The following is a 15,382-nucleotide window of genomic DNA, read 5'->3' as shown; positions in this document are numbered from 1 at the left end:
TCTCTGTAACTCTGTCTTTCAAATAAATAAAATAAATCTTAAAAAGAGAGAACTCATTGCTTTATCTCACTTAATGAAGATTTTTGCCATGTATTTTTTCTAACATTTTCTAGTTTTATTAAAATAGGTTATATTTTAATAGTTTAAGGAAAATGGAGGCAGTAAGTGGGAATATACATTTTTGAATTGGCATTTTTCACTTTTTTAATTAATTAATTAATTTGTTTATTGGCAGGCAGAGTGGACAGTGAGAGAGAGAGACAGAGAGAAAGGTCTTCCTTTGCCGTTGGTTCACCCTCCAATGGCCGCCACACCGCGCTGATCTGATGGCAGGAGACAGGTACTTCTCCTGGTCTCCCATGTGGGTGCAGGGCCCAAGCACTTGGGCCATCCTCCACTGCACTCCCGGGCCATAGCAGAGAGCTGGCCTGGAAGAGGGGCAACCGGGACAGAATCCGGCGCCCCGACTAGGACTAGAACCCGGTGTGCTGGCGCCGCAAGGCGGAGGATTAGCCTAGTGAGCTGCAGCGCCGGCGGCATTTTTCACTTTTAAAAATTTCTCAAGCTATCTGGAGTACCGCATAAAACATATTTATGAAACATACAACAGACCCTAAAAGTCTTGATAACTACAGAATAAAGAATTCCAACAATACACCTTTTTCATTGTGCAATTCTCAATTTTCTCCCCTACAACAGAGGCATGAAATAGATTTAACAAAAAAGTACTGTTCCATGCTGAATGCAATTGAATGGGGATGATCAAATAAACTGATTAGTCTCTTAAGAGACAAATGAAGAAAGAGAACAATTTTTTCCAAGGGTCAAGTGCTAGATCAATTTCTATTAGCTTGTGAAATTTATCATTTTAATAAAAAGTAATTGATAATCCTAGGGCAACACTGTAATGTTTCACATTTCCACCAACTGTTTTTGGAACTAGACATCTTTGAGAAAAATTCCTTGAAAAACTTTATAAATGAAGAAATCCTCCCATTAATCTCTCCCAAACAATAGCTGATTTCAAATACAAAGACTAGTACCATGATGAACCTATAACTACATAAACTCTTCAAGGCATATCATAACTCTGTTTCACAAAATATATATGCAATAGCTAAATGAACTCTATGGTGATATATGTTTGTTTTCCCAAAAGTATTATGACCTTTCGTTGATAAAATAGCAAATTGTCCCCTTTAGAGAATCTACAAATCTGTTTTCTGTTACAGCTGTTAGACACTTCAGGGCCAGCTCATCCCATCACATGCTCTGCCTTGAAATGATCTCAGCATCCTGAGATTTCTTGCTAAAAAGCATTTGTCTAATGAAGAAATGGTAAATCCATTTGGAAGCAGAACTCTAAGTTATAAAATGTATTATTCCTGGGTTTATTATTGAAATAAATCAATTATATACATATCTTATATATTACTGTATATCAATTATATAATATATAATAAAAATAAATATGTACATACATTTTATAAATATCCATTTTATAAATGAACCAGGAATTTTATATTGCAATGAATGTGAGTATAAATACTTCCCAAAGAAATGCTAGAGTCTCTAAATAGTACTTAAAGTTAAACTAAGAGGGCCTAAATATTTTTGGGGAATCAGGAAAGTGATAACTAATCCTAAGAAAAAGGGTTTATAAAGCAGATTTTCAAGCAAAATTTGGTTTCACTTTACAAGTACAACTCTAGCCCCTCAGTTAATCAAAATCCCATCAGGCTGAATTTCTGGTGATCTTTTCTTAAAAAAGATGGAGATTTAGGCTGTTAAAACAAAGAAATAAAAAAAAAAACAAACAAAAGGAAAGTTTGTGATACAGCAATAAGTCAGCTTTGGGGAAGAAGAAAAATTTATTTTTCTTGGATGTTCCCTATATATTTTCACCTTACTTCTTCATAGAATATTTCCTAGTGTGCTCATGACCTTGGGTCATCCTCTTTGGGGTGGAGGGTACACTACTCAAGGGCCCTAAGGCAGACTTTCTCATATCTGTGTACTTGATCACTCACCTCTGCCTCCTCATCTTCCTATCTACATTTCTATCTCTCTGCTTGTTTACCTATTGAGCCAACCAGCCTCATTCCAAAATTAATGAGAGACAAGTTAGGAAGGCTGTATTATATACACTATCAGTTTAGCTTTTCTAGTTTAGAAAACTTTGAGGTTTAAAACATTTTTTTTTTTGACAGGTAGAGTGGACAGTGAGAGGGAGAGACAGAGAGAAAGGTCTTCCTTTTCCGTTGGTTCACCCCACAATGGCCGCTGAGGCTGGTGCTGCGGCCAGCGCACCGTGCTGATCCAAAGCCAGAAGCCAGGTGCTTCCTCCTGGTCTCCCACGTGGGTGCAGGGCCCAAGAACTTGGGCCATCCTCCACTGCACTCCCGGGCCATAACAGAGAGCTGGCCTGGAAGAGGGGCAACCGGGACAGAATCAGGCACCCCAACTGGGACTAGAACCCGGGGTGCCGGGGCCGCAGAAAACATTTTCTTGATATAGATACAGAAAATGAACAACTTTAAATAATTTTCTGGTCCACTTGCAAGTTTCTTATTTTAAAAGTTATGCCTTATTAATGTATGGATTGCCTTACTCAATGATATGATTCTAGCTGTACATCTAGCAGAAATAAGGCAACCGATTGTGGGCCAGCTGAGGCATAGTAGGTTAAGTCTCTGCCTACAGTGCCCTCATCCCATATGGGCATTGGTTCATGTCCAGGCTGCTCCTCTTCTAATCTAGCTCTCTGATAATGGCCTGGGAAAACAGTGGAAGGTGTCCCAAGTGCTTGGGCCTCTGCACACACATGGGAGATCTAGAAGAAGCTCCTGGCTCCTGGCTTCACATCAGCTCAGCTCCAGCCATTGCAACCATCTGGGCAGTGAACCAGCGGTGGAGGACATCTCTCTCTCTGTCTCTCCCTCTCTCTGTAACTCTACTTCTCCAATAAATAAATAAATCTTAAAAAAAAGGAATAAAACAATTGAGGATTAGCATAGCACTGAAAAAACATGAACTTAAAAGAAAAGTGTTGTCAGAGGTCAAGATAGCCAGGATCGCCCAGACATATTACAAGATCAGCCATATTTGCACACATGTGTTAGCACCATAAGTGAAGAAGAAACTTTTCCTTTACCTCCCTAGTTTCAATAGCTGAAGACTGCAAATTAAATTAACAAAAGACAGGTTATGTGTAAGAAATGTTTATTTGGAATGAAAATACCGGCTTTGCAGAAAAAAAGTGAAAACTTGAAGAAGCAGTTTGGTGTAAAGACCAGGGAGCTCCTACACCACTTTAAGAAAGGATGATAACTGTTGGACAAGTAATTAGACAAAGGAAAATTCTTTTGGGGAAATAATTAGGAATGGTAAATATTTTGGAGAAACTAGTAGATCAGGGTTACTTTAGTGAGGTTTATTTTTGCTCCTCAAGTCAGTGCAAGTTGGCTCTGGTGGTAAAGAGTCTTGTCTTCGAGTAGGGGGAGGAGACACCTTTAGCAAATGGAAATTTATATAGTGAAATTTATGCCCTGTTTTTTGGCAGAAAAGAGAAGAGCAGAGAATTCCTCTTATGTTTGCTCTTTCTTAGTTGCCTTCAGCTCAAAACAATCCTTAAACCAAAGTGGCATATTTTTGAGTGGAATATTCCAGGCTTTTTCAAAACTGCCTCCTGTTGCCTGATAGCTGGCAAGTTTCTCCTCTGGGCCGGCGCTGTGGCATAGCAGATAAAGCTGCCGCCTGCAGTGCCGGCATCCCATATAGGCACCGGTTCCAGTCCTGGCTGCTCCACTTCCAATCCAGCTCTCTGCTACGGACTGGGAAAGCAGTAGAAGTTGACTCAAATTCTTGGGCCCCTGCACCCACGTGGGAGACCTGGAAGAAGCTCCTGGCTCCTGGCTTTGGATCAGCACAGCTCCGGCTCCTGCGATCAATTGGGGAGTGAACCAGTGGATGGAAGACCTCTCTCTCTCTGCCTCTGCTTCTCTCTCTGTGTAACTCTGACTTGTAAATAAATAAATCTTAAAAACAAAACAACAACAGCAAAAAAACAAACAAAAAACCCCATGAAACTGTTGTACTTTAAAAAAAGTTTCCCTTCTTCCACGTTGATTCAGAAGACTGTTTCCACATTAAGTCACACTTCCTTATGCATATTGACCATTTGGAACTGCAAAGAGAGTTTAAGGATTAAGTGCGTCAGTGCCATATTAGTTCACAAAGCATCAGTTTTACTCACTTCTGATGTTTGAGCAGCTGTCCACGTAACTGGCCTCTGAAGAAATACGATCTGCTTTGTAGCCAAATTTCCTTCACTGCAAATTAAAGCAATAGCATTTGTATTTACGAATTAGTAATTCTCTATATTTTGTACTTGAATGTTCTGCATGTAAACTTTGTAAGATAATCTTCTAACCCCAAAGTAATTACCAAACATGAGTCTGTATAAACTATAACCGGAAAAACAAGTTTAGAAAACCTTTCTCCCTCTCTCTAACTCCACCTTTCAAATAAATAAATACATCTCTTAAGACAACTGAATTGGTCATTACAAAAGAAAACAGTTTTAATGTTTAAAGGCTCTTGTAATCTTGGCATGCTGACACAATTATTTTCATATCTGTTTCCCCTCCTACTCTGTTTCAATTAGTGTATTTTTGCATTTCTGTAACTACTACATATGTATATTTTTATTTCTATGCCTTTCACTGAGCAAACTTTCTCGTTTGTACACTGTAATTATATATTTAACGGCTGCATAGAATCTCAGAGAATTAAGATTCCAAAATATACTGAGCTTTTCCTTTTATTAGAAAACTGTTTCCAGTTTCTTGCTAATTGTAAATAACACTGTTATAAATTATGTGTAATTTTCCTCAAAAATTATTTCCTTGAGATGGATTCTCAGGAGTGTCTCACTTGGGGCGCTTGCACTCCTGTCTAGGCCTCGATGTTCTGCTTCCCGTCCCGCTTCCTGTTTACATGGGTCCTGGGAGGCAGCAGATGATGGCTCAGATACTTGAGTTCCTGCCACCCACATCAGGCTTCTGGCTTCAGCCTGGCCCATCCCCGGTTGCAGGTATTTAGGGAGTGAATCAGCAGATCTCTCTCTCTCTTGTTCTGCTTTCAAATAAATATTAATAAATGAGCATTTTAAAAAAGAGTATGATTTAAGCTTCTTGGTATGTATTGTAAAATTTGTCTTATAAAAAATGAGATCAATTTGGGTTGCCTTGTGAAAAATTTTGTTGAGGGGCTTCAGCCATAGCTGGTTTTATTTTCAGATGCTTCTTTCTAGTCAGCTATTCAGTATTCTTCAGCTATCATCATGGCAAATTACTCCTGCCAACAACGACTTGTATTCCTCTGAAATGCTTTTCAGAGTCTCCGTGGATTTATGGGAAGGCGTGTCTGTAGCTAATGTTGCTCAGTTGCAACTTTTATTATGCAAAAACTTCCAACAAAACCTTACTATTAATTTTATTTTATGTTGAGCTCTTTTTCTGGAAACAAAAGCAACAAAAATGCTGACCTTAGAAGTTTATGTCAACTGCACACCAGTTGAAAATCCCAAACCTACTAATGCTACTAAATTTTGAGAAATATCAACTCTTTCCTAAAGTGGCAATAGATTATTTTATATTTTTATTTTTGAAAGAACGTTTTAGTCTAACCTCATTTTAGTTTGATCTTGTCTTTGATTAGAATAAGAGACTTTGTATGAAATAAATGGTAACTTTTGGGAACAACCAAAATCATCATGAAATGTCAATAGGCACAGGGAAGGGATTAGCATGCATGCAGAACAGACAGTCAAGTTTCTTGGAGGCTCTGAGTATATTGGATAAAACAATGACTTCTGAACCAGAGAGTTCTTGGATTCAAATCTAAACTTTATGATGGCACCTAATAGTGATGACATTAGTCAAAGTCCTTAAATTCTCTGACCCAGTTTCCTATCAGGGTCCTTTTGATATATTAATGAATCATTGTCTATGAAGAGCTTACCACAATGCCTGACACTTGAAGAAGCTCCACAAATGTGATTTCATTTCACTTTCTCCACTCATTTAGTGAAATGTAGGGTGGAACTGAGCAGAACGAAAATGTCTCAGAATGAAGAATATCTTGCAGGAAGCAAATTCAAGGGAAAGCATACACGAGGAAAAAGGCTTCTGAGTAAGAGTGAAGGCATGTGATCCAGAGAGACTCAGCTGAAAGAACCACACTTAGAAATGTGCAAACATGAGCAGGAGGGGTAAGGATAGAAGTACTCCTCTTGAAAAAGAAAGAAAGGGCACATCAGGTAGGGATGTGGGTGGCCCTCTAGGGTGTTCTTTCCAACAGATTATAGGGTGGGGCAAGTCCGAATGCACTAGGATGTGATAATAAGTCAATGGCAGGCTCTTCAGTCTTTTCTGTCCATCCCAAACACTGAAGTGGCTGTTGACTCCATGGTCATTCCAGATCCATTTCCTTGGGTTCCCAGTGATCCTGATGCACAGTGCATTTAGAAACCATCCACACAAGAGACAGCCTTCCTCCAAGTGTGGAATTCCTGGATTCTGGGAACTATTTGGTGGTATTGGTGTTCCTTTAATGATAAAATTCATCAATGGTTTCTTTTGTTGTGAAATGTTGCAACAAAAAGTATACATTTTCCAGAAGAATCTTTGATGTCTAATTTGTTTTATCAGTTCCTTCTTTTTTTTAAAAGATTTATTTTATTTATTTGAAAGACAGTTACAGAGAGAGGTAGAGACAGAGAGAGAGGTCTTCCATCCACTGGTTCACTCCCAGATGGCCGCAACAGCCAGAGCTGCGCTGATCTGAAGCCAGGAGCCAGGAGCTTCTTCCATGTCTCCCACATGGGTGTAGGGGCCCAAGCACTTGGGCCATCTTCCACTGCTTTCCCAGATTGTAACAGAGAGCTGGATTGGAAGAAGTGCACCTGGGACTAGAACTGGCGTCCATATGGGATGCTGGCACTTCAGGCCAAGGCTTTAACCCACTGTGCCATGGCGCCGGCCCCTCACCATTTCCTTTTAATATGACATTTTTGTATTTAAGTTTTTTTTTTTTTTTTTTTTTTGCACAGTTTGACTAGAAAGGTTACCCAGAGCCAACTGAGGACAAGTTTATTTCACAAGCTTTAATTTCTTAATTTATTCTGATCCTATTTGTCTAAAATAAAAAGGAATTTGCAGTGTGGGTAGGAGTTAATCTCTCTGTGTTGTGCAAGATCCTAGCAACAACCACAAATTATGAGAGTATCTCTCTATCAACAGATCTCAAGGAAATATGGGAACGAGAAGGCAAGAAAAGATGGTCTGTCAAAACCCTAGCTGGCTTTGGTGGGGGTAAATCGGTTAAGGGAATGTTATGGTTTGGATAATAGTTGGGTTACCACCCAAAGCCCATGTGTTAAGGAGTTGATCACCAGAGTGTTAAGTTAATAGGTTAAAGATGGAATTCAAGGGCTGCCATTGTGCTATAGCAGGTAAATATGCCTGCAATGCCAGCATCCTATATGAGTACTGGTTCCTGTCCTGGCTGCTCCACTTCCGATCCAGTTCCCTGCTTGTGGCCTGGGAAAAGCAGTGGGAGATAGTCAAGCTGTTTGGACTGGAAGAGGAGCAACTGGGACTAGAACCCAGCTCCCATATGGGATGCCGGCACCACAGGCAGAGGATTGGTCAAGTGAGCCACGGCTGACCCAGCCTTGGGATTCTTTTAACAATGCACATTCATGTCCCTTCCCCTAAGGTTATGATTAAATCAGAATTTGGGAGAAGGGGGCAATTTTGCTGTTCTGTTTAGATGTTATTTATTTACTTAGAGAGGGCACGGGGAGGGGAGAGGGGTGGGGAAAAAGGGAGGGAGGGAGAGTGCATTCCTTTTCTTCTGTCTCACTCAACATCTCGGGATAAACCAGGCTGAAGCCAGGAGCCAAAACTTGATCTAAGTATCCTATGTGGGAGCGGGGTCACATGTAATTGAGCCATCATCTGCTGCCTCTCAGGGTGCACGTTAGCAGGCAGCTGGAACTGGGGGCAGAACGGGGACTCAGACTCACGCCCTCTGATACAGGCTGCTGGTGGGAGTCTTAACCGCTAGGTAAAACATTCATTCCCCACCTTGCTGTTTTGAGCCGAACAAAGGGAACTTTGGTTCCTTCCACCATTTTATTAAAGTGATTTCTTTAAGGTCACCAATATTAGCTTCTAGCTCAGCTAATTTGGTATCCATCAAATTTGCTTTGAAAAGTTTAAAGTCAATCTCACCATGATTTTCTAAAGAGAAAAATAATTGGGCCCATTAGTATAATTATACAGCGATAATGATAATGAAGGCAATTTAGTGCATTTTCTTTTTCTTTTTTTTTAAGTTCTTTTTTTTTATTTACTTATTTGAGAGATAGAGTTATAGACAGAGAGAGGGAGAGACTCCCTAAATGGCTGCAACAGTTGGAGCTGGGCTGCAATGGCTGGATGTAGGCCAATCTTAAGCCAGGAGCCAAGAGCTTCTTCTGGGTCTCCCACATGGGTACAGGGACCCAAGCACTTGGGCCATCTTCTACTGCTTTCCCAGGCCATTAGTAAAAAGCTGGATTAGACGAGGAGCAGCTGGGACATGAACCTGCACCCCTATGGGATGCCAGCACCTCAGGCGGAGGCTTAGCCTGCGGTGCCACAGCATTGGCTCCAGTCTGGTACATTTTCAAGGTTGACAGCAATAACCCTGTAGTATGTGATGATGCCAGATTACAACATCATGACATTTTCATGGGAATGCTGCTTTAAACCTTGGTGGTGTGATATTGTTTAGACAGTGAATCAACAACCTTAACCTAGGGACACACTGGGAAAACAGCTTTATGTAATCTAAACAGGATAACAGGATATATTTGAGTAATGATGGAAATGAGGGGAAAGCATCTTATGTTTAGACCATCCAAGTATGGTTTAGGTATAGAGTAGTAAAAAGTTGACTGCTTCAGATATGATTATTGCACATGAGACAAGCATAATACATATAAATAAATATTTAGGGCAGAAACTTCTCACTGGCAGTGGTTATAAATGGTATTTTCAGACATGTGGGCCCAAAATAAAAATCATGATAGACATTAATCTTTCTGGGTATAAGCACACATCTTTATGACACTGGTATCATTGGTGTTTTCATTGTCTTGTAATCCTAGTGCTGATTTAAATGTAGTGAACTACAGCATTTACATTTTTCTGAAACATCTTGATCTAGGACAGGCCAAGCTATCATGCTTGAACAGTTGATTTCAGCTCATTACAAATTTTGGTTGGGCTAAAGAATTGGGCCCAAAAATAACAGATTCAATTTATTAGCCCAATATGCTCAGGCCCTGTATAGGACCTTTGTATATATTTCTATCATCTCACTTAAACATCATGACAATCCACTAAAGTTGATGTTGTTTCATTTTCCAGATTAGGAAACTGAAACTTACAGAGATCAGGTAACTTTCCCAAAGTCATACTGCTAGTAAATGGGGAAGTTATAATTACAATGATCTGTTGAGCTGGTGTTGTAGCAAAGCAGGTTAGGCTGCTGACTGCAATGCTAGTATCCCAGGTGGAGCACTGGTTTGAGTCTCTGCAGCTCTGCTTCCAGTCCAGCTCTCTGCTAATGCTCTTGAGAAGCAGTGGAGGATAACCCAGGTACTTGGGTTCCTGCAGCCCATGTGGGGAGACCCAGACGGAATTCCAGGCTCCTGGCCTCAGCCTGGCCAAGATCTCACTGTTGCGACCATTTAAAGAGTGCACTTGCACATGGAATATCTCTCTCTCTCTGTGTGTGACTCTGTTTTTCAAATAAATAAATCTGTCTCTCCCTCTCACTGTCTGTAACTCTACCTCTCAAATAAATAAATAAAAATATTTAAAAACAAAAAAGGAAGAGAGAGAGAGAGAGAAATATATCTTCCATGATGGGTTCACTCTCCAAATATCCACAACTGCCAAGACTGGGCTAGGTCAAATCCAGGAGCCTGGAACTCCATCTGGTTCTCCCATGTGAGTGGCAGGGTCCAAGCACTTGGGCCATCTTCGACTGCTTTCCTGGGCCACAGCAGAGAGCTGGAATGGAAGAGGGGCAGCTGGGACTAGAACTGGGCCCACGTGGGATGTCGGTGCTGCAGGCAGAGGATTAACGTACTGTGCCACGGCACCAGCCTCTCTCTCTCTCTCTCTCTCTCTCTCTCTCTGATACTCTGTCTTTCCCTAAAGACTTTAAAAATATTAGACCTTCCCCAAAGTATTAAGTTCTGAAACTTTCATATTGCTTTTTTCCCAAAAGAAAAATGCATTTATCATTTCTTCCCATTCACTCAGAACTTCTGGTCCAGAGTCTAAAGGCAGAAGTGAGAGCTCCATGACTGGGCTCCTCTTGCCTGCCGTGTGGACGACCTGAACTGCATTCCCTGATCCCAGCTTCTTCTCAGCCCTGCTCTGACCTTTATGGGCATTTGGAGAGTGAATCAGCAGACGGGAGTGCTCCCATTTTCTCTCTCAAATAAACACTTTTTTTTTTTTTTGACAGTGGACAGTGAGAGAGAGAGACAGAGAGAAAGGTCTTCCTTTTGCCGTTGGTTCACCCTCCAATGGCCGCCGCGGCTGCAGCGCCGCGGCCGGCGCACCGCGCTGATCCGATGGCAAGAGCCAGGTACTTCTCCTGGTCTCCCATGGGGTGCAGGGCCCAAGCACTTGGGCCATCCTCCACTGCACACCCTGGCCACAGCAGAGAGCTGGCCTGGAAGAGGGGCAACCCGGACAGAATCTGGCACCCCGACCGGGACTAGAACCCAGTGTGCCGGCGCCGCAAGGCGGAGGATTAGCCTAGTGAGCCACGGCGCTGGCGTATAAATACGTTTTTAAAAAGAGACTAAATAAGCATTGACTATCCATATAATAGAATATTTAAAGCTGATAAAAAAAAGAGTAAAGCCATATATGTTGTCATAGAATTCTTTTTGTGATCATTTTGAAGGCTTTTTTCTTTAAAAAAAGAAAGCATCTTTCAGAACAATATTAGAGTGCAGTCACAAGTTTACATCCCATTTTGACTCTAGCAAAACTCTGAAAGGTTACTTAGCAAATTCAATTCTAGAAAGTGGTTAGTTCTCAACATTACGGGAGATGGGAAAGTACATATTTCTGCTCTGTCATTATACATATTTTGTTTGATTTTTTACAAAAATATGTATTCATCCCTTAATTTCTTAAATCAAATTTAAAAAACAAAAAGTCAGTTAATAAATAAAAATATGCGTCAGCTGTACATGGTGTACCAGCACTTATAAGGTGGTTAAGGTTATGCCTTATACACTGCATAACCTGGGACTTACATCCTGTTTGGGGCAGGTCAAGCTTATGTGTTGGATAATATTATACAAAAACTAATTGAAGTCATGATGAAATACTTTAGTCTATATAATTTTATGAAAGTATTAAAAAGGAAAGAGACTATAGGCTGTCAAAGTTAAATGGGACTTCTGCACTGACTTTGGGCAAAAAACAGTAGAAAGATCTATTTTAACCATGATCACCGTTATGCAACATGGCACACTACAGCACACAATGCCTGCTCTTCCTTTGTGTGCCAAGGGAATTGTGCAATATTGACATTTGTTTTGGTCCTTGGCATTTGTAACTCAAGTCTTTCCAAGTGCCTGCAATGGAGACAATAAAGAATGAAGGCAAATGTTCATAGTTGTTATCTGGCAATAAGAATTGTTGGTGAAACCTGTTTATCTGCTGCTTTCTTATTCTTGTTCAAATATGCTGTCTCTGTGGCAGTCACCTGTTGGTCATGGCTGTTCCAGTGCACACAAAGATAGTAATCACCATCAATCATGTCTTCCTTAAATATAAAGAAAATATAAACCCAGTGGATCTTGTTTAAGATCGAGCTTACAGCCTGAAATTCTTAGTGTCTGAAACTTGAACTTACAAGCCTATCTTTGGAGCTAAACAGATTTTTAAAAAAGATTTATTTATTTGAAAAACAGAGTCACAGAGACAGAGAGAAAGATATTCCATCTGCAAGTGCACTCCTTAAAGGGTGGCAACAGCGAGATCTGGGCCAGGCTGAGGCCAGGAGCCTGGAATTCCATCTGGTCTCCCCACATGGGATGCAGGAACCCAAGTACCTGGGTTATCCTCCACTGCTTTCTCAAGGGCATTAGCAGAGAGCTGGATCTGAAGTGTAGCAGCCAGGACTTGAAGTGCTGTTTCGATATGGGATGCGATGCCAGTGTTGCAGGCAGCTGCTTAACCTGCCGCACTACAATGCTAGCCTCTGGTAAGGTCTAATTGTAATGGGCCAAATGACACCCCAAAGTGGACACCCAAGAGAGCCACCAAAAAGGCGAGGGGGCCAAAAACCTACGTTGTTCCTGGAAAGGGTGTGGGATAGATAATAGCCCAGCAGGTCCACGGGGAGGTGTAAGGAGGTAAGGAAGAGAAGTTCCTTTCTCATTCACTACCACCTGCAAGTTTCTCAAATGTTAGCGTGTCTTAGGAGCTTCTGAACACTCCCAAAGCTTCAGACTCTGACTCGGGTGGGCCTCTGGCATCTCTGTTTACATGGGTTCAGCAAGTGATTCAAATCTCATGAATTCCTGCTGTACTGTGTTTTGCCAGCTAAGTCACAGATTAGACAAAGTTGGTAAGTAATACTTCAGGGAATTGCCATTCAGTTGGAGAAGTTACTGTAGACTCCTGAGGACAAAAGCAGGTTCATTGCTCTGTCTACTTCTTCTGCTCCTTCTTTCTCCTTTGAGCCTGAGTATTTCACTCCGGAGCCCCCCCGCCCCCCCCCCGCCCTTGATCCCTTTCCTCACTAGGAGAAGGTGCAGCCTCCTTATAAAGCCTTGTCAATCGAGTGCTTTTAAGGTTTGTAGGGACGCTGGGATACTGGACAGGGCTAAGCTGGTGAGTAGGGAGACCAGGAAGGTGTGTTACTCTAAGGAAGGAAGGGTTGCCTCCCTGAGTCATGCCTGCCAATCACTCGGAATGCTGGACAATAGTTAACTCTGCTGAAAGAGGAAACCCATGTGGCACTGTGCTGTCCTCTGTAGGTTGTCACTGGCCCAGGCAGGACAAACTTGGCAGTCACTCATTTTCTGGATGCCAAAGAGATCAGAGGAACACCTCTGGGATGGAGGACAGCAAAGCATTTTACACAGATAGATGACTTCTCGGGAAAGTCAGTGAAAGGAAAGCTGGAATAGGCAAAGGTAGTGCTTGTGAAATATTAGAATTTTGATTCTAATGTAGGTGATTATTTTACTGGAAGCCGCAGCTAACAAGTCTGTGCTCCATGAGAAAACTAAGGCACCACACTGGAGGGGAGATGTAGAGGCAGAAGTGCTCCCCTTCCTGGCCTGCTCGAGGACCTCACTGAAGTCCTAGGCTTGGCTTGGGGTCTGCGGTGGGGGCAGTTTTGCACATGTAGTGTGGAAACCTGGCAGTTTATACATCCAAGACACAAGGGGATTGAATTCGGCCATCCTCAAGGCCCATGAAATCAGATTAGAAATTTTTGTGAAATGTTATTTTTTAGGCATTTAATAAGCACTGGCTAAATTGCATTATCTAACAAATGAATTTAGATTTTAGAACCAAATGTAAGTATAAAAGATACTTGTGCAGTACCTGTCATGTCTCAGTATGGGTGTAGGCAACACGCTTGTCAGAAGCCATCCAAATTCAGCCAGTGTGTGCAACAGAGGGCCATAATCCGTTTTGATTTCACAGCCCTGCATAAATAAGCATAGTCTCATAGAGCTCACAGTCTAACGACAAAGACAACCAATGCTACAAGCAATGACAATAAAGGGTGATGGTGCTGTGATAAATGGAGTTCACTCTCTGTTAAAGTACAATTTCATTTGCTGGAGCCTCCCTGGGCCTCCCTGTTGTCTTCTAACCATTGAGTCACATGAAAAAAATCACTGGGTGTATAGAGCGGTTTCTATCTGTTTCTGCAAGTTTGGGCCTTCCTTTGGTCTTGTTAGGGCAGTAGTTCAACTTTGATGTACGGAGGGCTAGGAATCTGCATTTTTAAAAAAAGCTTCCTAGGGGATTTGGATCCAAGTAGTTTGCAGGGTAAACTTTCAGAAACACTGGTGTGGGAATTGAGCAGTGAGGATGAGAATGGGGAGTGAGCCCGGGTGGTGAGGCAGAGGAATGTGAGTGCAGAGGTCCTTTCACTGCTCTTCATGCTCATTTGGAGTTGCTTCTTATTTTAAGCTTTACTTCTTTCCTCAACTTCTCCCCTCCCCTCCTCAATGGGATGTCTAGTTTCTTGGAAAATGGGCTAGGCCTCTGTGACCTTTTTAAGGCCAGAAAGGCAACAGTGTCCCTGAAAGAGCTGGTGAGGACCTTGGAGACACAGTGAAGGACACCTGACCCAGTGTGTGCACCCCAAAGGCAGGTCATCTGGTGGCATCTGAATTCAGAGTGCACAGCATCAGCAATGTCATCTCTGATCTGGAAGGGAGATATGTGTGTGCATAGGCGGCCTGGCCAGAGACAGAACACTTTTTGGGTAGCTTGGCCTCTGAAAATCAATTCATAAGGCTCTAAGAAAAAGTGGTCACACTGGTTGCCTGGAGATAAAATACTAGTTGAGTGACTTTTTTTCCCCCCACTTTCACCCAGTTGTCATGGTGTTGTAGAAAGAGAATTTCAGTGCCAGGGGACTTTTGTTTAGGGTTAGCATGTCACATTTTGCAGGAATTTACTGCTGTTTATGTATAAATAACTATTGTGCTATCTTACAAAGAGGTCAGAGGAGATCAGAGTTTAAAAAAGTTAAAACATTGTTAAAAAAGTTTAACATCAAATAAAGCAAATGCTACCTTTTCACAAATCTGTAAGAAGGCTGTTCATGGATTTGTGATGAAATTCCTTCCAGATGTTAACAAATGTGTGTTTAAGGACCATGTAAAACTAAGTATGAAATGTAGATGGTCAGAAATGGCAGCTCACCTCAATGACAGTCCACTGTTCTACCACAATGGCATCATTTCCTTTCCTATTAGAACCTGGCACTCCAGAGCCTTCTTCTTCATAGATAAAAAATCCTTCCAAAGATTTAGACAAATGGTCTCCTGTGAGGAAAAGGACACAACGAAGAAGAGTTGTAATAAGTGACCCCTAAGATCATCTAAATCCTATAGTGATAGAAAGCATAAGGAAAAACTACCAATTCAAAAGCATTTGTTGGGGTCAGCGTTGTAGTGTAGTGGATTATGGCAGCGCCTGTAATACCAGCATCCAATGTGGGATCTGGGTCAAGTCCCAACTGCTCCACTTCTGATCCA

At 41.6% G+C, this 15,382-nt stretch overlaps 1 protein-coding gene across 11 annotated transcripts in view; it reads right to left on the bottom strand.

Moving 5' to 3' along the window:
* The window catches only part of RFTN2 (raftlin family member 2), an 87,368-nt gene that overhangs the window by 9,131 nt on the left and 62,855 nt on the right, over positions 1-15,382 (bottom strand). For all 11 annotated transcript variants that reach the window (XM_051849318.2, XM_051849321.2, XM_051849317.2 and 8 more), the window contains 3 exons: positions 15,048-15,169; positions 13,710-13,813; positions 4,256-4,331 (listed from right to left, as the gene is read on the bottom strand). In XM_051849318.2, the coding sequence (XP_051705278.2) occupies positions 4,256-4,331; positions 13,710-13,813; positions 15,048-15,169 (302 nt within the window). The remainder of the gene's footprint in view (positions 1-4,255; positions 4,332-13,709; positions 13,814-15,047; positions 15,170-15,382) is intronic.

The sequence above is a fragment of the Oryctolagus cuniculus genome, chromosome 3 (genome assembly GCF_964237555.1).
Source record: "Oryctolagus cuniculus chromosome 3, mOryCun1.1, whole genome shotgun sequence".
Taxonomy (NCBI): domain Eukaryota; kingdom Metazoa; phylum Chordata; class Mammalia; order Lagomorpha; family Leporidae; genus Oryctolagus; species Oryctolagus cuniculus.
This window is presented reverse-complemented; position numbering and strand designations above follow the sequence as displayed.